At 45.5% G+C, this 24122-nt stretch overlaps 1 protein-coding gene across 3 annotated transcripts in view; it reads left to right on the plus strand.

Annotated features, from left to right (window-relative positions):
- LOC106591048 (protein Niban 1) overlaps positions 1–24122 on the plus strand; it is a 66956-nt gene that overhangs the window by 38132 nt on the left and 4702 nt on the right. For all 3 annotated transcript variants that reach the window (XM_045694557.1, XM_045694558.1, XM_045694556.1), the window contains 7 exons: positions 8548–8652; positions 8881–9043; positions 9316–9503; positions 10091–10237; positions 20489–20599; positions 23094–23201; positions 23381–23492. In XM_045694557.1, coding sequence (XP_045550513.1) covers positions 8548–8652; positions 8881–9043; positions 9316–9503; positions 10091–10237; positions 20489–20599; positions 23094–23201; positions 23381–23492 — 934 coding nt within the window. The remainder of the gene's footprint in view (positions 1–8547; positions 8653–8880; positions 9044–9315; positions 9504–10090; positions 10238–20488; positions 20600–23093; positions 23202–23380; positions 23493–24122) is intronic.

Consider the following 24122-nt stretch of genomic DNA (forward strand, 5'->3'; position numbering starts at 1 on the left):
AGAAAAATGAAGGGGTTCTTGTCAGGGGTTAGGGAGATATGTGAAACCATTATTACATTTTTTTTGCATATGAGGAAGGGTTATTTACTGGAAAATACCAGTTTATTTGTGGAAAAATCAACCTGATTAACAAAGTTTCAAAATTTTTTTTACATTTTCAAAAAATACGTTTAAAAAAAAAAAAATCAATTGGTATATTTGAGTTAAACCAGAATATTTGTTTGTATTATTTGTTCTGTCTTTTCTGGTGGATTAAAATGAAATTGTAACCAACTTTCTATGGATTGATTTAAAAACACCGATATTTTGCAGATGATTTAATTTTCAAATAACTGAAAGTGAGAGATTATAATCTGAATAAAGGGAGAGGTTGTAATCTGAACAAAGGGAGAGGTTGTAATCTGAACAAAGGGAGAGGTTGTAATCTGAACAAAGGGAGAGGTTGTAATCTGAACAAAGGGAGAGGTTGTAATCTGAACAAAGGGAGAGGTTGTAATCTGAACAAAGGGAGAGGTTGTAATCTGAACAAAGGGAGAGGTTGTAATCTGAACAAAGGGAGAGGTTGTAATCTGAACAAAGGGAGAGGTTGTAATCTGAACAAAGGGAGAGGTTGTAATCTGAATAAAGGGAGAGGTTGTAATCTGAATAAAGGGACAAAGGCCATTCTTGAATATAGGATGAGTCATTCTTACTAATCTGCTAGAGAACCAGTTTTGATTTAAGTATAACTTTTGTATGACTGAAGCCTTTAGTGAGAAGTCTAATGCTTCTGCCTTCTGAATGCACATTCATTATATAAATAGGACCGTTTAATTTTTGACTAGCTTGTCATTCCAAATAGAATGGAATATTTTTTGCTCAGATAATTTAAACAAGTCGCTAGTTGTAGCCAAGCCCATAAGCAAATAGGTAAACTGGGATATGACTTAAGAGTTAAACATGCTATATTATATATATATAGCCTGGAGGTGCGTGTTCCCAGGCTGATAACCCCAGCACCACGCACCAGGCTTCCAGTGCGTCGGTTCAGTCAGGAGTCGCCAGAGCTGCCCGTCAGTCAGGAGTCGCCAGAGCTGCCCGTCAGTCAGGAGTCGCCAGAGCTGCCCGTCAGTCAGGAGTGGCCAGAGCTGCCCGTCAGTCAGGAGTCGCCAGAGCTGCCCGTCAGTCAGGAGTCGCCAGAGCTGCCCGTCAGTCAGGAGTCGCCAGAGCGGCCCGTCTGCCCGGAGTCGCCAGAGCGGCCCGTCTGCCCGGAGTCGCCAGAGCGGCCCGTCTGCCCGGAGTCGCCAGAGCGGCCCGTCTGCCCGGAGTCGCCAGAGCGGCCCGTCTGCCCGGAGTCGCCAGAGCGGCCCGTCTGCCCGGAGTCGCCAGAGCGGCCCGTCTGCCCGGAGTCGCCAGAGCGGCCCAGCATGCCAGGATCAGCCAGAGCGGGCCAGCATGCCAGGATCAGCCAGAGCGGGCCAGCATGCCAGGATCAGCCAGAGCGGGCCAGGATCAGCCAGAGCGGGCCAGCATGCCAGGATCAGCCAGAGCAGGCCAGCATGCCAGGATCAGCCAGAGCGGGCCAGGATCAGCCAGAGCGGGCCAGGATCAGCCAGAGCGGGCCAGGATCAGCCAGAGCGGGCCAGGATCAGCCAGAGCGGGCCAGCATGCCAGGATCAGCCAGAGCGGGCCAGCATGCCAGGATCAGCCAGAGCGGGCCAGCATGCCAGGATCAGCCAGAGCGGGCCAGGATCAGCCAGAGCGGGCCAGCATGCCAGGATCAGCCAGAGCGGCCCATCTGCCCAGAGTCTGCCGATGACCAAAAACCAAGGGAGTCTAGCAGCAACCCTGAACTGAGTAAGCCTGACAATTCAGAACTTAAAGTGATTAACTGTTTAATGAGTCTGCCTACAGGGTGGAGAGGAAGAGGTCTGCCCATGATCCGGAGCAGGGGGAGTCTGCCTACGGTCCGAGGCTGATTGGGTCGGTCGGCACTCTGGAGGACAATAGGCCGGAGCCTGAACCACCACCTGCATAGGTGGGTTGGGGAGGGGGGGTGTAGCACAAGTGCCGTCGGTGACGGCAGCCACCCTCCCTTCCCTCCCTTTAGTTTAGGGGGATTTTTTGTTGTTGTTTGGGGTTTTCGTTATTCTTGAGGTGCTTCCGGGGTTAGCACCTTTGGGGGGGGGGGTGTACTGTCACGTCCTGGTCTGTATAAGGGTTAATTGTTATTGTAGTTTGGTCAGGACGTGGCAGAGGGTATTTGTTTTATGTGGTTCGGGGTGGTGTGTTTGTTGAAGGGCGTTTGATTTATTATTTCCGGGTTTTGGTTTATGTTCTATGTTTAGGTATTTCTATGTTTAGTCGAGTGAGTGTATTTCTATGTTAGGTTAATGGGGGGGTTGGGACTCTCAATTGGAGGCAGGTGCTTCCTCGTTGCCTCTGATTGAGAGTCCTATATATGGGTAATTGTTTGGTGTAGGTTTTGTGGGAGATTGTTTCTTGTCTAGCGTGTGTGAGCCTGAGAAGACTGTTTCGTTGATCGTGAGTACGTTTTGTTATTTTGGTGTTCATTTTGAGTTAATAAAAGTTCAAGATGAGCAACCACATACCTGCTGCATTTTGGTCCTCCTTTCCCAACGACAACCGTGACAAGTGAAGACATCAAAACTATGAAATAACACATATGGAATCATGTAGTAACTAAAACAAGTTTAAACAAATCAAAATATGTTTGAGATTCTTCAAAGTAGCCACCCTCTGTCTTGATGGCAGCTTGCCTTTATGTACTTTTTTAGTTACTACATGATTCCATGTGTTATTTCATAGTTTTGATGTCTTCACTATTATTCTACAATGTAGAAAATAGTCAAAATAATGAAAAACCCTTGGTCTGTCCAGATTATCGGTTGGTCCAGGTCTGTCCAGATTACCGGTTGGTCCTGGTCTGTCCAGATTACCGGTTGGTCCGGGTCTGTCCAGATTACCGGTTGGTCCGGGTCTGTCCAGATTACCGGTTGGTCCGGGTCTGTCCAGATTACCGGTTGGTCCGGGTCTGTCCAGATTACCGGTTGGTCCGGGCCTGTCCAGATTATCGGTTGGTCCAGGCCTGTCCAGATTATCGGTTGGTCCAGGCCTGTCCAGATTATCGGTTGGTCCAGGTCTGTCCAGATTATTGGTTGGTCCAGGCCTGTCCAGATTATTGGTTGGTCCAGGTCTGTCCAGATTACTGGTTGGTCCAGGTCTGTCCAGATTACTGGTTGGTCCAGGTCTGTCCAGATTACTGGTTGGTCCAGGTCTGTCCAGATTACTGGTTGGTCCAGGTCTGTCCAGATTACTGGTTGGTCCAGGTCTGTCCAGATTACTGGTTGGTCCAGGTCTGTCCAGATTACTGGTTGGTCCAGGTCTGTCCAGATTACTGGTTGGTCCAGGTCTGTCCAGATTACTGGTTGGTCCAGGTCTGTCCAGATTGTTGGTCCAGGTCTGTCCAGATTGTTGGTCCAGGTCTGTCCAGATTGTTGGTCCAGGCCTGTCCAGATTACTGGTTGGTCCAGGTCTGTCCAGATTATCGGTTGGTCCAGGCCTGTCCAGATTACTGGTTGGTCCAGGCCTGTCCAGATTACTGGTTGGTCCAGGCCTGTCCAGATTACTGGTTGGTCCAGGCCTGTCCAGATTACTGGTTGGTCCAGGCCTGTCCAGATTATTGGTTGGTCCAGGTCTGTCCAGATTATTGGTTGGTCCAGGTCTGTCCAGATTGTTGGTCCAGGTCTGTCCAGATTATTGGTTGGTCCAGGTCTGTCCAGATTGTTGGTCCAGGTCTGTCCAGATTATTGGTTGGTCCAGGTCTGTCCAGATTGTTGGTCCAGGTCTGTCCAGATTACTGGTTGGTCCAGGTCTGTCCAGATTACTGGTTGGTCCAGGTCTGTCCAGATTATCGGTTGGTCCAGGTCTGTCCAGATTACTGGTTGGTCCAGGTCTGTCCAGATTACTGGTTGGTCCAGGTCTGTCCAGATTACTGGTTGGTCCAGGCCTGTCCAGATTACTGGTTGGTCCAGGCCTGTCCAGATTACTGGTTGGTCCAGGCCTGTCCAGATTATTGGTTGGTCCAGGTCTGTCCAGATTGTTGGTCCAGGTCTGTCCAGATTATTGGTTGGTCCAGGTCTGTCCAGATTATTGGTTGGTCCAGGTCTGTCCAGATTACTGGTTGGTCCAGGTCTGTCCAGATTACTGGTTGGTCCAGGTCTGTCCAGATTACTGGTTGGTCCAGGTTTGTCCAGATTATTGGTTGGTCCAGGTTTGTCCAGATTATTGGTTGGTCCAGGTCTGTCCAGATTACTGGTTGGTCCAGGCCTGTCCAGATTACTGGTTGGTCCAGGCCTGTCCAGATTACTGGTTGGTCCAGGTCTGTCCAGATTACTGGTTGGTCCAGGCCTGTCCAGATTATTGGTTGGTCCAGGCCTGTCCAGATTGTTGGTCCAGGTCTGTCCAGATTGTTGGTCCAGGTCTGTCCAGATTGTTGGTCCAGGCCTGTCCAGATTACTGGTTGGTCCAGGTCTGTCCAGATTACTGGTTGGTCCAGGCCTGTCCAGATTATTGGTTGGTCCAGGCCTGTCCAGATTGTTGGTCCAGGTCTGTCCAGATTGTTGGTCCAGGTCTGTCCAGATTGTTGGTCCAGGTCTGTCCAGATTATTGGTTGGTCCAGGTCTGTCCAGATTATTGGTTGGTCCAGGCCTGTCCAGATTACTGGTTGGTCCAGGCCTGTCCAGATTACTGGTTGGTCCAGGCCTGTCCAGATTATTGGTTGGTCCAGGTCTGTCCAGATTATTGGTCCAGGTCTGTCCAGATTATCGGTTGGTCCAGGTCTGTCCAGATTATCGGTTGGTCCAGGTCTGTCCAGATTACTGGTTGGTCCAGGTCTGTCCAGATTACTGGTTGGTCCAGGTCTGTCCAGATTACTGGTTGGTCCAGGTCTGTCCAGATTACTGGTTGGTCCAGGCCTGTCCAGATTACTGGTTGGTCCAGGCCTGTCCAGATTACTGGTTGGTCCAGGCCTGTCCAGATTACTGGTTGGTCCAGGCCTGTCCAGATTATTGGTTGGTCCAGGTCTGTCCAGATTATTGGTTGGTCCAGGTCTGTCCAGATTACTGGTTGGTCCAGGTCTGTCCAGATTACTGGTTGGTCCAGGTCTGTCCAGATTATCGGTTGGTCCAGGTTTGTCCAGGTTATTGGTTGGTCCAGGTTTGTCCAGGTTATTGGTTGGTCCAGGTCTGTCCAGATTACTGGTTGGTCCAGGCCTGTCCAGATTACTGGTTGGTCCAGGCCTGTCCAGATTACTGGTTGGTCCAGGCCTGTCCAGATTACTGGTTGGTCCAGGCCTGTCCAGATTACTGGTTGGTCCAGGTTTGTCCAGATTATCGGTTGGTCCAGGTCTGTCCAGGTTATTGGTTGGTCCAGGTCTGTCCAGATTATTGGTTGGTCCAGGTCTGTCCAGATTATTGGTTGGTCCAGGCCTGTCCAGATTACTGGTTGGTCCAGGCCTGTCCAGATTATTGGTTGGTCCAGGCCTGTCCAGATTATTGGTTGGTCCAGGTCTGTCCAGATTGTTGGTCCAGGTCTGTCCAGATTGTTGGTCCAGGTCTGTCCAGATTGTTGGTCCAGGTCTGTCCAGATTACTGGTTGGTCCAGGTCTGTCCAGATTACTGGTTGGTCCAGGTCTGTCCAGATTACTGGTTGGTCCAGGTCTGTCCAGATTATTGGTTGGTCCAGGTCTGTCCAGATTACTGGTTGGTCCAGGCCTGTCCAGATTACTGGTTGGTCCAGGCCTGTCCAGATTACTGGTTGGTCCAGGCCTGTCCAGATTACTGGTTGGTCCAGGCCTGTCCAGATTATTGGTTGGTCCAGGTCTGTCCAGATTATTGGTTGGTCCAGGTCTGTCCAGATTATTGGTTGGTCCAGGTCTGTCCAGATTACTGGTTGGTCCAGGTCTGTCCAGATTATCGGTTGGTCCAGGTCTGTCCAGGTTATTGGTTGGTCCAGGTTTGTCCAGGTTATTGGTTGGTCCAGGTTTGTCCAGATTATTGGTTGGTCCAGGTTTGTCCAGATTATTGGTTGGTCCAGGCCTGTCCAGATTACTGGTTGGTCCAGGCCTGTCCAGATTACTGGTTGGTCCAGGCCTGTCCAGATTACTGGTTGGTCCAGGCCTGTCCAGATTACTGGTTGGTCCAGGCCTGTCCAGATTATTGGTTGGTCCAGGTCTGTCCAGATTGTTGGTCCAGGTCTGTCCAGATTATTGGTTGGTCCAGGTCTGTCCAGATTATTGGTTGGTCCAGGTCTGTCCAGATTACTGGTTGGTCCAGGTTTGTCCAGATTATCGGTTGGTCCAGGTCTGTCCAGGTTATTGGTTGGTCCAGGTTTGTCCAGATTATTGGTTGGTCCAGGTTTGTCCAGATTATTGGTTGGTCCAGGTCTGTCCAGATTACTGGTTGGTCCAGGCCTGTCCAGATTATTGGTTGGTCCAGGCCTGTCCAGATTATTGGTTGGTCCAGGTCTGTCCAGATTGTTGGTCCAGGTCTGTCCAGATTGTTGGTCCAGGTCTGTCCAGATTGTTGGTCCAGGTCTGTCCAGATTACTGGTTGGTCCAGGTCTGTCCAGATTACTGGTTGGTCCAGGTCTGTCCAGATTACTGGTTGGTCCAGGTCTGTCCAGATTATCGGTTGGTCCAGGTCTGTCCAGGTTATTGGTTGGTCCAGGTCTGTCCAGATTACTGGTTGGTCCAGGTCTGTCCAGATTACTGGTTGGTCCAGGTCTGTCCAGATTACTGGTTGGTCCAGGCCTGTCCAGATTACTGGTTGGTCCAGGCCTGTCCAGATTACTGGTTGGTCCAGGCCTGTCCAGATTATTGGTTGGTCCAGGTCTGTCCAGATTGTTGGTCCAGGTCTGTCCAGATTGTTGGTCCAGGTCTGTCCAGATTGTTGGTCCAGGTCTGTCCAGATTACTGGTTGGTCCAGGTCTGTCCAGATTACTGGTTGGTCCAGGTCTGTCCAGATTACTGGTTGGTCCAGGTCTGTCCGGATTACTGGTTGGTCCAGGTCTGTCCGGATTATTGGTTGGTCCAGGTCTGTCCAGATTACTGGTTGGTCCAGGTCTGTCCAGATTACTGGTTGGTCCAGGTCTGTCCAGATTACTGGTTGGTCCAGGTCTGTCCAGATTACTGGTTGGTCCAGGCCTGTCCAGATTACTGGTTGGTCCAGGCCTGTCCAGATTATTGGTTGGTCCAGGTCTGTCCAGATTGTTGGTCCAGGTCTGTCCAGATTATTGGTTGGTCCAGGTCTGTCCAGATTATTGGTTGGTCCAGGTCTGTCCAGATTATCGGTTGGTCCAGGTCTGTCCAGGTTATTGGTTGGTCCAGGTTTGTCCAGATTATTGGTTGGTCCAGGTTTGTCCAGATTATTGGTTGGTACAGGTCTGTCCAGATTACTGGTTGGTCCAGGCCTGTCCAGATTATTGGTTGGTCCAGGCCTGTCCAGATTACTGGTTGGTCCAGGCCTGTCCAGATTATTGGTTGGTCCAGGCCTGTCCAGATTATTGGTTGGTCCAGGCCTGTCCAGATTATTGGTTGGTCCAGGCCTGTCCAGATTACCGGTTGGTCCAGGTCTGTCCAGATTATCGGTTGGTCCAGGTCTGTCCAGATTACCGGTTGGTCCAGGTCTGTCCAGATTATTGGTTGGTCCAGGTCTGTCCAGATTACTGGTTGGTCCAGGTCTGTCCAGATTATCGGTTGGTCCAGGTCTGTCCAGGTTATTGGTTGGTCCAGGTTTGTCCAGGTTATTGGTTGGTCCAGGTTTGTCCAGATTACTGGTTGGTCCAGGTTTGTCCAGATTACTGGTTGGTCCAGGTCTGTCCTGATTACTGGTTGGTCCAGGCCTGTCCAGATTACTGGTTGGTCCAGGCCTGTCCAGATTATTGGTTGGTCCAGGCCTGTCCAGATTATTGGTTGGTCCAGGTCTGTCCAGATTATTGGTTGGTCCAGGTCTGTCCAGATTACCGGTTGGTCCAGGTCTGTCCAGATTACCGGTTGGTCCAGGTCTGTCCAGATTACCGGTTGGTCCAGGTCTGTCCAGATTACCGGTTGGTCCAGGTCTGTCCAGGTTATCGGTTGGTCCAGGTCTGTCCAGGTTATCGGTTGGTACAGGTCTGTCCAGGTTATCGGTTGGTCCAGGTCTGTCCAGATTACTGGTTGGTCCAGGTCTGTCCAGATTACCGGTTGGTCCAGGTCTGTCTCAACTAAGAAAGCTCAGTCAGAGACCGGGAAACACTTCTGCTTCAAACTCAGACATTGTTTGGGTTGGACTCCTGTCTCTCATCACAAAGAAACATTGTTTGGGTTGGACTCCAGTCTCTCATCACAAAGAAACAAAGGAGAGACGTTTATAGTAGCACTTTCCTTTGCTGATGCCGAAGCTCAACCAGTTAACTCAGTAGATCAGTAGTGTGTATCATTGTCTTACAGCTGTGTAGTGCGTCCAGATCACGGTATGATGTAACTCATTTTGGCTTTCTGTATTCCAGGTCCTAGCCAATTTGGTTTTGGAGGAGCTTCAACCCTCTCTACAGACAGAACTGCTGGCCAGACTAAAGGGAAAGAAAGCAGGGAGGAAAAGAGTCTGGTTCACTGTGAGTGAATGAACATCTCAGAACTGTCCTTTAATCAGAAAGTCCTTCAGTAATGTTATAGTGAACTGGTTCTTCATATCTCTGAGTTCTGTAGTCCTGTAGTGATCTCTGCTCTATACTGCCCCCTGATGTTCAGACATTGGAGGCAGTCTATAACCTGGTCCAGGACCAGCTGAGGGAGGGTCTATATATTCTGTACTCAGCTGTGTTCTGTTGTCCCCCCCCCAGACGTTGGAAGCCGCGTACCACCTGGTCCAGGACCAGCTGAGGGAGGGTCTGAAAGGTCTGAAGGAGGAGTGTAAAGAGACAGCCAGGTCTCATGAAGCTCTGCTTCGTTCTGATATGGACCAGATAGCCAGTTCTAGAATCTTCCTGCAGGCCAAGCTACAAGGTACAATACCATGATGGGGATCTACAGATGTGGTAGCCTGGCGTCAAACATGGGTCAAACGTGGGTCAAGAATGCATTGTGGTGTAAAGAGTAACCTTAGTAACAAAGAACTAACACCTTAGGATCCGAGGCAGGATATTGTGCGAACTGAATGAATGAAAAAGCAACAATTACTGGGACAGTAGTTGTAATGAGCAGACATGGGATTACTAAACTTGTAAAACCATTTGCATAACATTCACATCTGTTGTTTCCATCTGTTGTCCCCACAGCCTCCGTCAGTGATCCGGCAGTAAAGTTCTGCAGTGAGAACGTGTCTCCGTACCTGGCGTCCATCTTGGAAGAGCTGATGTCTCCGGTGACGGGGGGCTTCCAGGGGCTCCGGCTTCTCCTGGAAGGGGAAATAAACGCTCTCTGTGTGAGCTTCCCCGAGGAAGGGGGGCAGGAGGGGTTAAACCAGGTAAGAGGGTGTTGGTGGAGCAAAAGTTGGTCAAGTTCCCTTGCATAAGAGTGAACAACTGAAGGGTGAACAACTGAAGGGTGAACAACTGAAGGGTGAACAACTGAAGGGTGAACAACTGAAGGGTGAACAACTGAAGGGTGAACAACTGAAGGGTGAACAACTGAAGGGTGAACAACTGAAGGGTGAACTTTTTTTAAAAAATTTAAAAATCAACTCATCCACCAGCACCCCCTCTTCAGAGGACAGAAATGTTCAATTGTTTCAAGTAATTGTCGTATTTTATCTCCAATATATCGTCCATGTAAAAAAACCTGTCTGATCAGGATGAACAATACCTGGTAAAACCTTTTTGATTCTGTGCTATGCATTTCGCCAGGATTTTTTTTTTTTTTTTTTTAAATGGACTGGATCTGATACTTACAACAAACACTGTTATATCTGTCTCAAAGGACCAGTGTGGTACAAGCATTTACAATATTCACCTTCAGCAGTATAATCTTATTGCTTGAGGTGAATCACGCTAATGTCTAATAGTATGTGTGTTGTAGCGTGTGTTGCCTCTCTCTCTCTTTCTCTCTCCCTAGGCACTGGGGCAGATGTGCCAGGCAAGTCTGGAGGAGTGTTACCAGGAAGTGGAGGTCCTGACAGAACGGCTTCAGGAACTCAGGCATCGCTTCAAGTTCTCCAACTCAGTTCGTCTGATCCACTGCACGCAGATAGACATGCAACAGGTTAGTTCTGATCCACAGCATACAGATAGACATGCAGATAGACATGCAACAGGTTAGTTCTGATCCATAGCATACAGATAGACATGCAACAGGTTAGTTCTGATCCACAGCATACAGATAGACATGCTAGAGGTTAGTTCTGATCCACAGCATAAAGATAGACATGCAGATAGACATGCGACAGGTTAGTTCTGATCCACAGCATACAGAGAGACATGCAGATAGACATGCAACAGGTTAGTTCTGATCCACAGCATACAGAGAGACATGCAGATAGACATGCAACAGGTTAGTTCTGATCCACAGCATACAGATAGACATGCGACAGGTTAGTTCTGATCCACAATATACAGATAGACATGCAGATAGACATGTGACAGGTTAGTTCTGATCCACAGCATACAGATAGACATGCAGATAGACATGCAACAGGTTAGTTCTGATCCACAGCATACAGATAGACATACAACAGGTTAGTTCTGATCCACAGCATGCAGATAGACATGCAACAGGTTAGTTCTGATCCACAGCATACAGATAGACATGCAGATAGACATGCAACAGGTTAGTTCTGATCCACAGCATACAGATAGACATGCGACAGGTTAGTTCTGATCCTTAGCATACAGATAGACATGCAGATAGACATGCGACAGGTTAGTTCTGATCCACAGCATACAGATAGACATACAGATAGACATGCAAGAGGTTAGTTCTGATCCACAGCATACAGATAGACATGCAACAGGTTAGTTCTGATCCACAGCATACAGATAGACATGCAACAGGTTAGTTCTGATCCACAGCATACAGATAGACATGTAACAGGTTCGTTCTGATCCACAGCATACAGATAGACATGCAGATAGACATGCAACAGGTTAGACAGATACTGCAGGATTTGTCAAAAGTAGACCTAGACTCGACAAAAAACTAACTCCGTCGTTAATAATAAAATGACTAAAAAATGTAAATGTAAAATGTAATATATTTTCTGTATATTCTACAATAAACCATTTCCTCACATCTCAGATTTGGATGAGATGTTATCCAATGTGTTTCTGTGTTGTTGTAACTGATGGAGAGTGCTGTGTGTTTCTGTGTTGTAGCTGATGGAGAATGCTGTGTGTTTCTGTGTTGTTGTAACTGATGGAGAATGCTGTGTGTTTCTGTGTTGTAGCTGATGGAGAATACTGTGTGTTTCTGTGTTGTAGCTGATGGAGAGTGCTGTGTGTTTCTGTGTTGTAGCTGATGGAGAATGCTGTGTGTTTCTGTCTTGTTGTAGCTGATGGAGAATGCTGTGTGTTTCTGTGTTGTAACTGATGGAGAATGCTGTGTGTTTCTGTGTTGTAGCTGATGGAGAATGCTGTGTGTTTCTGTGTTGTTGTAACTGATGGAGAATGCTGTGTGTTTCTGTGTTGTTGTAACTGATGGAGAATGCTGTGTGTTTCTGTGTTGTTGTAACTGATGGAGAATGCTGTGTGTTTCTGTGTTGTTGTAACTGATGGAGAATGCTGTGTGTTTCTGTGTTGTAGCTGATGGAGAATGCTGTGTGTTTCTGTGTTGTAGCTGATGGAGAATGCTGTGTGTTTCTGTGTTGTAGCTGATGGAGAATGCTGTGTGTTTCTGTGTTGTAGCTGATGGAGAATACTGTGTGTTTCTGTGTTGTAGCTGATGGAGAGTGCTGTGTGTTTCTGTGTTGTAGCTGATGGAGAATGCTGTGTGTTTCTGTGTTGTAGCTGATGGAGAATGCTGTATGTTTCTGTGTTGTTGTAACTGATGGAGAATGCTGTGTGTTTCTGTGTTGTAACTGATGGAGAATGCTGTGTGTTTCTGTGTTGTAGCTGATGGAGAATGCTGTGTGTTTCTGTGTTGTAGCTGATGGAGAATGCTGTGTGTTTCTGTCTTGTTGTAGCTGATGGAGAATGCTGTGTGTTTGTCTTGTTGTAGCTGATGGAGAATGCTGTGTGTTTCTGTCTTGTTGTAGCTGATGGAGAATGCTGTGTGTTTCTGTCTTGTTGTAGCTGATGGAGAATGCTGTGTGTTTCTGTCTTGTTGTAGCTGATGGAGAATGCTGTGTGTTTCTGTCTTGTTGTAGCTGATGGAGAATGCTGTGTGTTTCTGTCTTGTTGTAGCTGATGGAGAATGCTGTGTGTTTCTGTGTTGTTGTAACTGATGGAGAATGCTGTGTGTTTCTGTGTTGTTGTAACTGATGGAGAATGCTGTGTGTTTCTGTGTTGTTGTAACTGATGGAGAATGCTGTGTGTTTCTGTGTTGTTTAACTGATGGAGAATGCTGTGTGTTTCTGTCTTGTTGTAGCTGATGGAGAATGCTGTGTGTTTCTGTCTTGTTGTAACTGATGGAGAGTGCTGTGTGTTTCTGTCTTGTTGTAGCTGATGGAGAATGCTGTGTGTTTCTGTCTTGTTGTAGCTGATAGAGAATGCTGTGTGTTTCTGTCTTGTTGTAGCTGATGGAGAATGCTGTGTGTTTCTGTCTTGTTGTAGCTGATAGAGAATGCTGTGTGTTTCTGTCTTGTTGTAGCTGATAGAGAATGCTGTGTGTTTCTTTGTTATAGCTGATGGAGAATGCTGTGTGTTTCTGTGTTATAGCTGATGGAGAATGCTGTGTGTTTCTGTGTTGTTGTAACTGATGGAGAGTGCTGTGTGTTTCTGTGTTGTAACTGATGGAGAATGCTGTGTGTTTCTGTCTTGTTGTAGCTGATGGAGAATGCTGTGTGTTTCTGTCTTGTTGTAGCTGATGGAGAATGCTGTGTGTTTCTGTCTTGTTGTAGCTGATAGAGAATGCTGTGTGTTTCTTTGTTATAGCTGATGGAGAATGCTGTGTGTTTCTGTGTTATAGCTGATGGAGAATGCTGTGTGTTTCTGTGTTATAGCTGATGGAGAATGCTGTGTGTTTCTGTGTTGTTGTAACTGATAGAGAATGCTGTGTGTTTCTGTGTAATAGCTGATGGAGAATGCTGTGTGTTTCTGTCTTGTTGTAGCTGATAGAGAATGCTGTGTGTTTCTGTCTTGTTGTAGCTGATAGAGAATGCTGTGTGTTTCTGTCTTGTTGTAGCTGATGGAGAATGCTGTGTGTTTCTGTCTTGTTGTAGCTGATGGAGAATGCTGTGTGTTTCTGTTTTGTTGTAACTGATGGAGAATGCTGTGTGTTTCTGTTTTGTTGTAACTGATGGAGAATGCTGTGTGTTTCTGTCTTGTAACTAATGGAGAATGCTGTGTGTTTCTGTCTTGTAACTAATGGAGAATGCTGTGTGTTTCTGTGTTGTAACTGATGGAGAATGCTGTGTGTTTCTGTTTTGTTGTAACTGATGGAGAATGCTGTGTGTTTCTGTGTTGTAGCTGATGGAGAATGCTGTGTGTTTCTGTGTTGTAGCTGATGGAGAATGCTGTGTGTTTCTGTGTTGTAACTGATGGAGAATGCTGTGTGTTTCTGTCTTGTTGTAGCCGATGGAGAATGCTGTGTGTTTCTGTCTTGTTGTAGCCGATAGAGAATGCTGTGTGTTTCTGTGTTGTAGCTGATGGAGAATACTGTGTGTTTCTGTGTTGTAGCTGATGGAGAGTGCTGTGTGTTTCTGTGTTGTAGCTGATGGAGAATGCTGTGTGTTTCTGTCTTGTTGTAGCTGATGGAGAATGCTGTGTGTTTCTGTGTTGTAACTGATGGAGAATGCTGTGTGTTTCTGTGTTGTAGCTGATGGAGAATGCTGTGTGTTTGTCTTGTTGTAGCTGATGGAGAATGCTGTGTGTTTCTGTCTTGTTGTAGCTGATGGAGAATGCTGTGTGTTTCTGTCTTGTTGTAGCTGATGGAGAATGCTGTGTGTTTCTGTCTTGTTGTAGCTGATGGAGAATGCTGTGTGTTTCTGTCTTGTTGTAGCTGATGGAGAATGCTGTGTGTTTCTGTGTTGTTGTAACTGATGGAGAATGCTGTGTGTTTCTGTGTTGTTGTAACTGATGGAGAATGCTGTGTGTTTCTGTGTTGTTGTAACTGATGGAGAATGCTGTGTGTTTCTGTGTTGTAACTGATGGAGAATGCTGTGTGTTTCTGTCTTGTTGTAGCTGATGGAGAATGCTGTGTGTTTCTGTTTTGTTGTAACTGATGGAGAGTGCTGTGTGTTTCTGTGTTGTAGCTGATGGAGAATGCTGTGTGTTTCTGTGTTGTAACTGATGGAGAATGCTGTGTGTTTCTGTCTTGTTGTAGCTGATGGAGAATGCTGTGTGTTTCTGTCTTGTTGTAGCTGATAGAGAATGCTGTGTGTTTCTGTCTTGTTGTAGCTGATAGAGAATGCTGTGTGTTTCTTTGTTATAGCTGATGGAGAATGCTGTGTGTTTCTGTGTTATAGCTGATGGAGAATGCTGTGTGTTTCTGTGTTGTTGTAACTGATGGAGAGTGCTGTGTGTTTCTGTGTTGTAGCTGATGGAGAATGCTGTGTGTTTCTGTGTTGTAACTGATGGAGAATGCTGTGTGTTTCTGTCTTGTTGTAGCTGATGGAGAATGCTGTGTGTTTCTGTCTTGTTGTAGCTGATGGAGAATGCTGTGTGTTTCTGTCTTGTTGTAGCTGATAGAGAATGCTGTGTGTTTCTTTGTTATAGCTGATGGAGAATGCTGTGTGTTTCTGTGTTATAGCTGATGGAGAATGCTGTGTGTTTCTGTGTTATAGCTGATGGAGAATGCTGTGTGTTTCTGTGTTGTTGTAACTGATAGAGAATGCTGTGTGTTTCTGTGTAATAGCTGATGGAGAATGCTGTGTGTTTCTGTCTTGTTGTAGCTGATAGAGAATGCTGTGTGTTTCTGTCTTGTTGTAGCTGATAGAGAATGCTGTGTGTTTCTGTCTTGTTGTAGCTGATGGAGAATGCTGTGTGTTTCTGTCTTGTTGTAGCTGATGGGGAATGCTGTGTGTTTCTGTTTTGTTGTAACTGATGGAGAATGCTGTGTGTTTCTGTTTTGTTGTAACTGATGGAGAATGCTGTGTGTTTCTGTCTTGTAACTAATGGAGAATGCTGTGTGTTTCTGTCTTGTAACTAATGGAGAATGCTGTGTGTTTCTGTGTTGTAACTGATGGAGAATGCTGTGTGTTTCTGTTTTGTTGTAACTGATGGAGAATGCTGTGTGTTTCTGTGTTGTAGCTGATGGAGAATGCTGTGTGTTTCTGTGTTGTAACTGATGGAGAATGCTGTGTGTTTCTGTCTTGTTGTAGCCGATGGAGAATGCTGTGTGTTTCTGTGTTGTAACTGATGGAGAATGCTGTGTGTTTCTGTGTTGTAGCTGATGGAGAGTGCTGTGTGTTTCTGTGTTGTTGTAACTGATGGAGAATGCTGTGTGTTTCTGTGTTGTTGTAACTGATGGAGAATGCTGTGTGTTTCTGTGTTGTAGCTGATGGAGAATGCTGTGTGTTTCTGTGTTGTAGCTGATGGAGAATGCTGTGTGTTTCTGTGTTGTAGCTGATGGAGAATGCTGTGTGTTTCTGTGTTGTAGCTGATGGAGAATGCTTTGTGTTTCTGTGTTGTAACTGATGGAGAATGCTGTGTGTTTCTGTGTTGTAGCTGATGGAGAGTGCTGTGTGTTTCTGTGTTGTAGCTGATGGAGAATGCTGTGTGTTTCTGTCTTGTTGTAGCTGATGGAGAATGCTGTGTGTTTCTGTGTTGTAACTGATGGAGAATGCTCTGTGTTTCTGTGTTGTAGCTTATGGAGAATGCTGTATGTTTCTGTGTTGTTGTAACTGATGGAGAATGCTGTGTGTTTCTGTGTTGTAGCTGATGGAGAATGCTGTGTGTTTCTGTGTTGTAGCTGATGGAGAATGCTGTGTGTTTCTGGTTTGTAGCTGATGGAGAATGCTGTGTGTTTCTGTTTTGTTGTAACTGATGGAGAATGCTGTGTGTTTCTGTCTTGTTGTAGCTGATGGAGAATACTGTGTGTTTCTGTCTTGTTGTAGCTGATGGAGAATGCTGTGTGTTTCTGTGTTGTAGCTGATGGAGAATGCTGTGTGTTTCTGTGTTGTTGTAACTGATGGAGAATGCTGTGTGTTTCTGTGTTGTAGCTGATGGAGAATGCTGTGTGTTTCTGTGTTGTAGCTGATGGAGAGTGCTGTGTGTTTCTGTGTTGTAGCTGATGGAGAGTGCTGTGTGTTTCTGTGTTGTAGCTGATGGAGAATGCTGTGTGTTTCTGTGTTGTAGCTGATGGAGAATGCTGTGTGTTTCTGTGTTGTAACTGATGGAGAATGCTGTGTGTTTCTGTGTTGTAGCTGATGGAGAGTGCTGTGTGTTTCTGTGTTGTTGTAACTGATGGAGAATGCTGTGTGTTTCTGTGTTGTAGCTGATGGAGAATGCTGTGTGTTTCTGTGTTGTAGCTGATGGAGAATGCTGTGTGTTTCTGTGTTGTAGCTGATGGAGAATGCTTTGTGTTTCTGTGTTGTAACTGATGGAGAATGCTGTGTGTTTCTGTGTTGTAGCTGATGGAGAGTGCTGTGTGTTTCTGTCTTGTTGTAGCTGATAGAGAATGCTGTGTGTTTCTGTCTTGTTGTAGCTGATAGAGAGTGCTGTGTGTTTCTGTCTTGTTGTAGCTGATGGAGAATGCTGTGTGTTTCTGTCTTGTTGTAGCTGATGGAGAATGCTGTGTGTTTCTGTTGTTGTAGCTGATGGAGAATGCTGTGTGTTTCTGTTTTGTTGTAACTGATGGAGAATGCTTTGTGTTTCTGTGTTGTAACTGATGGAGAATGCTGTGTGTTTCTGTGTTGTAACTGATGGAGAGTGCTGTGTGTTTCTGTTTTGTTGTAGCTGATGGAGAATGCTGTGTGTTTCTGTCTTGTTGTAGCTGATGGAGAATGCTGTGTGTTTCTGTGTTGTAACTGATGGAGAATGCTCTGTGTTTCTGTCTTGTTGTAGCCTATGGAGAATGCTGTATGTTTCTGTGTTGTTGTAACTGATGGAGAATGCTGTGTGTTTCTGTGTTGTAACTGATGGAGAATGCTGTGTGTTTCTGTGTTGTTGTAACTGATGGAGAATTCTGTGTTGTTGTAACTGATGGAGAATGCTGTGTGTTTCTGTGTTGTAACTGATGGAGAATGCTGTGTGTTTCTGTGTTGTAGCTGATGGAGAATGCTGTGTGTTTCTGTGTTGTAGCTGATGGAGAATGCTGTGTGTTTCTGTGTTGTAGCTGATGGAGAATGCTTTGTGTTTCTGTGTTGTAACTGATGGAGAATGCTGTGTGTTTCTGTGTTGTAGCTGATGGAGAGTGCTGTGTGTTTCTGTGTTGTAGCTGATGGAGAATGCTGTGTGTTTCTGTCTTGTTGTAGCTGATGGAGAATGCTGTGTGTTTCTGTGTTGTAACTGATGGAGAATGCTCTGTGTTTCTGTGTTGTAGCTTATGGAGAATGCTGTATGTTTCTGTGTTGTTGTAACTGATGGAGAATGCTGTGTGTTTCTGTGTTGTAGCTGATGGAGAATGCTGTGTGTTTCTGTGTTGTAGCTGATGGAGAATGCTGTGTGTTTCTGGTTTGTAGCTGATGGAGAATGCTGTGTGTTTCTGTTTTGTTGTAACTGATGGAGAATGCTGTGTGTTTCTGTCTTGTTGTAGCTGATGGAGAATACTGTGTGTTTCTGTCTTGTTGTAGCTGATGGAGAATGCTGTGTGTTTCTGTGTTGTAGCTGATGGAGAATGCTGTGTGTTTCTGTGTTGTTGTAACTGATGGAGAATGCTGTGTGTTTCTGTGTTGTAGCTGATGGAGAATGCTGTGTGTTTCTGTGTTGTAGCTGATGGAGAGTGCTGTGTGTTTCTGTGTTGTAGCTGATGGAGAGTGCTGTGTGTTTCTGTGTTGTAGCTGATGGAGAATGCTGTGTGTTTCTGTGTTGTAGCTGATGGAGAATGCTGTGTGTTTCTGTGTTGTAACTGATGGAGAATGCTGTGTGTTTCTGTGTTGTAGCTGATGGAGAGTGCTGTGTGTTTCTGTGTTGTTGTAACTGATGGAGAATGCTGTGTGTTTCTGTGTTGTAACTGATGGAGAATGCTGTGTGTTTCTGTGTTGTAGCTGATGGAGAATGCTGTGTGTTTCTGTGTTGTAGCTGATGGAGAATGCTGTGTGTTTCTGTGTTGTAGCTGATGGAGAATGCTGTGTGTTTCTGTGTTGTAGCTGATGGAGAATGCTTTGTGTTTCTGTGTTGTAACTGATGGAGAATGCTGTGTGTTTCTGTGTTGTAGCTGATGGAGAGTCTTTTTGTTTCGATGAATGCTGTGTGTTTCTGTCTTGTTGTAGCTGATGGAGAATGCTTTGTGTTTCTGTGTTGTAACTGATGGAGAATGTTCTGTGTTTCTGTGTTGTAGCTTATGGAGAATGCTGTATGTTTCTGTGTTGTTGTAACTGATGGAGAATGCTGTGTGTTTCTGTGTTGTAACTGATGGAGAATGCTGTGTGTTTCTGTGTTGTTGTAACTGATGGAGAATGCTGTGTGTTTCTGTGTTGTAACTGATGGAGAATGCTCTGTGTTTCTGTTTTGTAGCTTATGGAGAATGCTGTGTGTTTCTGTGTTGTTGTAGCTGATGGAGAATGCTGTGTGTTTCTGTGTTGTAGCTGATGGAGAATGCTGTGTGTTTCTGTGTTGTAGCTGATGGAGAATGCTTTGTGTTTCTGTGTTGTAGCTGATGGAGAATGCTGTGTGTTTCTGTGTTGTAGCTGATGGAGAGTGCTGTGTGTTTCTGTTTTGTTGTAGCTGATGGAGAATGCTGTGTGTTTCTGTCTTGTTGTAGCTGATGGAGAATGCTGTGTGTTTCTGTCTTGTTGTAGCTGATGGAGAATGCTCTGTGTTTCTGTGTTGTAGCTTATGGAGAATGCTGTGTGTTTCTGTGTTGTTGTAACTGATGGAGAATGCTGTGTGTTTCTGTGTTGTAGCTTATGGAGAATGCTGTGTGTTTCTGTGTTGTAGTACTGATGGAGAGTGCTGTGTGTTTCTGTGTTGTAGCTGATGGAGAGTGCTGTGTGTTTCTGTGTTGTAGCTGATGGAGAATGCTGTGTGTTTCTGTGTTGTAGCTGATGGAGAATGCTGTGTGTTTCTGTTTGTTTGTAGCTGATGGAGAATGCTGTGTGTTTCTGTCTTGTTGTAGCTGATGGAGAATGCTGTGTGTTTCTGTCTTGTTGTAGCTTATGGAGAGTACTGTGTGTTTCTGTCTTGTTGTAGCTGATGGAGAATGCTGTGTGTTTCTGTCTTGTTGTAGCTGATGGAGAATACTGTGTGTTTCTGTCTTGTTGTAGCTGATGGAGAATGCTGTGTGTTTCTGTCTTGTTGTAGCTGATGGAGAATGCTGTGTGTTTCTGTGTTGTAGCTTATGGAGAGTGCTGTGTGTTTCTGTGTTGTAGCTGATGGAGAATGCTGTGTGTTTCTGTCTTGTTGTAGCTGATGGAGAATGCTGTGTGTTTCTGTGTTGTAGCTGATGGAGAATGCTGTGTGTTTCTGTCTTGTTGTAGCTGATGGAGAATGCTGTGTGTTTCTGTCTTGTTGTAGCTGATGGAGAATGCTGTGTGTTTCTGTGTTGTAGCTGATGGAGAATGCTGTGTGTTTCTGTGTTGTAGCTGATGGAGAATGCTGTGTTTCTGTTTTGTTGTAACTGATGGAGAATGCTGTGTGTTTCTGTCTTGTTGTAGCTGATGGAGAATACTGTGTGTTTCTGTCTTGTTGTAGCTGATGGAGAATGCTGTGTGTTTCTGTCTTGTAGCTGATGGAGAATGCTGTGTGTTTCTGTCTTGTTGTAGCTGATGGAGAATGCTGTGTGTTTCTGTATTGTTGCAGCTGATGGAGAATGCTGTGTGTTTCTGTGTTGTAGCTGATGGAGAATGCTGTATGTTTCTGTGTTGTTGTAACTGATGGAGAATGCTGTGTGTTTCTGTGTTGTTGTAACTGATGGAGAATGCTGTGTGTTTCTGTGTTGTAGCTGATGGAGAATGCTGTGTGTTTCTGTGTTGTAGCTGATGGAGAATACTGTGTGTTTCTGTCTTGTTGTAGCTGATGGAGAATGCTGTGTGTTTCTGTCTTGTTGTAGCTGATGGAGAATGCTGTGTGTTTCTGTGTTGTAGCTGATCGAGAATGCTGTGTGTTTCTGTGTTGTTGTAACTTATGGAGAATGCTGTGTGTTTCTGTGTTGTAGCTGATGGAGAATGCTGTGTGTTTCTGTGTTGTAACTGATGGAGAATGCTGTGTGTTTCTGTCTTGTTGTAGCTGATGGAGGATGCTGTGTGTTTCTGTGTTGTAGCTGATGGAGAATGCTGTGTACACCTTTACATTGCTCCTCCAGAGCTCACTGAAAGACAACCCTTCCAATCTCACCTCAGCCATGGAGAAAGCAAAGGTCAGAGTCCTCAAGGTGAGATAACAGAGGTTCATACCTCCTGCCTTTTGATTGTAGCTTCGTACCTCCTGTCTTCCGATTGTAGCTTCGTACCTCCTGTCTTCCGATTGTAGCTTCATACCTCCTGTCTTCTGATTGTAGCTTCATACCTCCTGCCTTCTGACTGTAGCTTCATACCTCCTGTCTTCCGATTGTAGCTTCGTACCTCCTGCCTTCTGTCTGTAGCTTCGTACCTCCTGCCTTCTGTCTGTAGCTTCGTACCTCCTGTCTTCTGATTGTAGCTTCATACCTCCTGCCTTCTGTCTGTAGCTTCATACCTCCTGTCTTCTGATTGTACGATACAACACTCCCCTACCTACTGTAGCTTACTTTCAGTGAGTTCATAGTTCGCTAGGGGAAACTCAGCCCTGGTTGTTCTGTCCAACACTTGTTATGTGGTTGTTGTCTTGTTGTGTGGTTGTTGTCTTGTTGTGTGGTTGTTGTCTTGTTGTGTGGTTGTTGTCTTGTTGTTGTGTGGTTGTTGTCTTGTTGTTGTGTGGTTGTTGTCTTGTTGTTGTGTGGTTGTTGTCTTGTTGTTGTCTTGTTGTGTTGTTGTGTGGTTGTTGTCTTGTTGTCTTGTTGTGTGGTTGTTGTCTTGTTGTCTTGTTGTGTGGTTGTTGTCTTGTTGTCTTGTTGTGTGGTTGTTGTCTTGTGTGGTTGTCTTGTTGTGTGGTTGTTGTCTTGTGTGGTTGTTGTCTTGTGTGGTTGTCTTGTGTGGTTGTCTTGTTGTCTTGTTGTGTGGTTGTTGTCTTGTTGTGTGGTGGTTGTCTTGTTGTGTGGTGGTTGTCTTGTGTGGTTGTCTTGTGTGGTTGTCTTGTGTGGTTGTCTTGTTGTGTGGTGGTTGTCTTGTTGTGTGGTTGTTGTCTTGTTGTGTGGTTGTTGCCTTGTTGTGTGGTTGTTGCCTTGTTGTGTGGTTGTTGCCTTGTTGTGTGGTTGTTGCCTTGTTGTGTGGTTGTTGCCTTGTTGTGTGGTTGTTGTCTTGTTGTGTGGTTGTTGTCTTGTTGTGTGGTTGTCTTGTCGTGTTGTGTGGTTGTTGTGTGGTTGTCTTGTCGTGTTGTGTGGTTGTTGTCTTGTTGTGTGGTTGTTGTTTTGTTGTGTGGTTGTCTTGTTGTGTGGTTGTCTTGTTGTGTGGTTGTCTTGTTGTCTTGTGTGGTTGTTGTCTTGTGTGGTTGTTGTCTTGTGTGGTGGTGGTTGTCTTGTGTGGTGGTGGTTGTCTTGTGTGGTGGTGGTTGTCTTGTGTGGTGGTGGTTGTCTTGTGTGGTGGTGGTTGTCTTGTGTGGTGGTGGTTGTCTTGTGTGGTTTTCTTGTTGTGTGGTTGTCTTGTTGTGTGGTTGTCTTGTTGTGTGGTTGTCTTGTGTGGTGGTCGTGTTGTGTGGTTGTCTTGTTGTGTGGTGGTTGTCTTGTTGTGTGGTTGTTGTCTTGTTGTGTCTTGTTGTTTGTGGTTGTTTTGTGTGTGATTGACTTGTGTGGTTGTTTTGTGTGTGGTTGTCTTGTGTGGTTGTTGTCTTGTGAAGTTGTTGTCTTGTTGTCTTGTTGTGTGGTTGTCTTGTTGTGTGGTGTGGTTGTTGTCTTGTTGTGTGGTTGTTGTCTTGTTGTGTGGTTGTTGTGTGGTTGTTGTTTTGTGTGGTGTTTGTCTTGTTGTGTGGTGGTTGTCTTGTTGTGTGGTGGTTGTCTTGTGTGGTTGTTGTCTTGTGTGGTTGTTGTGTGGTTGTTGTGTGGTTGTTGTCTTGTGTGGTTGTTGTCTTGTGTGGTTGTTGTGTGGTTGTTGTCTTGTGTGGTTGTTGTCTTGTGTGGTTGTTTTGTGTGGTTGTCTTGTTGTCTTGTTGTGTGGTGGTTGTCTTGTGTGGTTGTTGTCTTGTGTGGTTGTCTTGTTGTGTGGTTGTGTTGTTGTCTTGTTGTGTGGTGGTTGTCTTGTTGTCTGGTTGTTGTCTTATTGTCTTGTGGTTGTCTTGTTGTCTTGTGGTTGTCCCGTTGTCTTGTTGTGTGGTTGTTGTCTTGTGTGGTTGTTGTCTTGTGTGGTTGTTGTGTTGTTGTCTTGTTGTGTGGTTGTTGTGTTGTTGTCTTGTTGTGTGGTTGTTGTGTGGTTGTTGTGTGGTTGTTGTCTTGTTGTGTGGTTGTTGTCTTGTTGTGTGGTTGTGTGTGGTTGTTGTGTGGTTGTCTTGTTGTGTGGTTGTCTTGTTGTGTGGTTGTCTTGTTGTGTGGTTGTTGTCTTGTGTGGTTGTTGTCTTGTGTGGTTGTCTCGTTGTGTGGTTGTTGTGTTGTTGTGTGGTTGTCTTGTTGTGTGGTTGTTGTCTTGTTGTGTGGTTGTTGTCTTGTGTGGTTGTCTTGTTGTGATTAATTGGTTGACTGGTAGGTTAGATTTATGGATTGATTGGTTTATTGATTGATTGATGCATCTTTCCTGTAGCAATATGTCTATAACAGGGTGTAGAGGCTAGTAACATTCTTGTTCTGTGGTTGTTCCCTGCAGCAGTACGACCATGATAGTAGCACGGTGAGAAAGAGGATCTTTCAGGAGGCTCTGGTTGACATCACGCTTCCTGCTATCAGGAGGAACCTGGCTCCGGCACACAAACCGGTATGTACGCCGGTAACTTTTTCCTCTCTTTATATCAGTCATTATCTGCTAGATATATCCTAGAGCAGGGCTGATGGTCTCAGACCATCCAAATCTCACCCTATCAAATTAAAGAAACATTGTTGGAGCAGGTACCGTTAGTTCATCGTAATATAAACCGTGAAACGAACACTTTACAGGACTTGCAGAAGTTGGACCAGTACATCTTTGCTGATTACACCAACTTCATCAAAGTGGAAAACGTTTATGAAGATATTCTACTGAACATTCTGACCATCGAGGTCGACAAAGGTGCGTTTACCTGCTTCTGTCCGTTATCCATCGACCAGGATTCTCTTTACATATACACCCATGTTTTTTGCCATCATTGTAAGCCTGCAACACACACACACACTATACGATACATTTATTATTAAACATAAGAATGAGTGTGAGTTTTTGTCACAACCCGGCTCGTGGGAAGTGACAAAGAGCTCTTATAGGACCAGGGCACAAATAATAATAATCAATTATGTTGCTCTTTATTTAGCCATCAGGGCGGCAGCGTAGCCTAGTGAATCCCCGAGCTGACAAGGTACAAATCTGTCGGTCTGCCCCTGAACAAGGCAGTTAACCCACTGTTCCTAGGCCGTCATTGAAAATAAGAATTTATTCTTAACTGACTTGCCTAGTTTAATAAAGGTTAATAATAAAATAAATAAAATCTTACATATAAAACCTTAGTTGTTCATCAAAAATTGTGAAGGGTATGCTTGATAGGATGCTCATAACTCTGCAATGTTGGGTTGTATTGGAGAGAGTCTGTCTTAAATCATTTTCCACACACAGTCTACGCCTGTATTTAGTTTTCATGCTAGCGAGGGCTGAGAATCCACTCTCACATAGGTACGTGGATTAGCCAAGGCAGGATACTCTGAGCGT

Source organism: Salmo salar, chromosome ssa14 (assembly GCF_905237065.1).
Source record: "Salmo salar chromosome ssa14, Ssal_v3.1, whole genome shotgun sequence".
NCBI classification, from domain to species: Eukaryota; Metazoa; Chordata; class Actinopteri; order Salmoniformes; family Salmonidae; genus Salmo; species Salmo salar.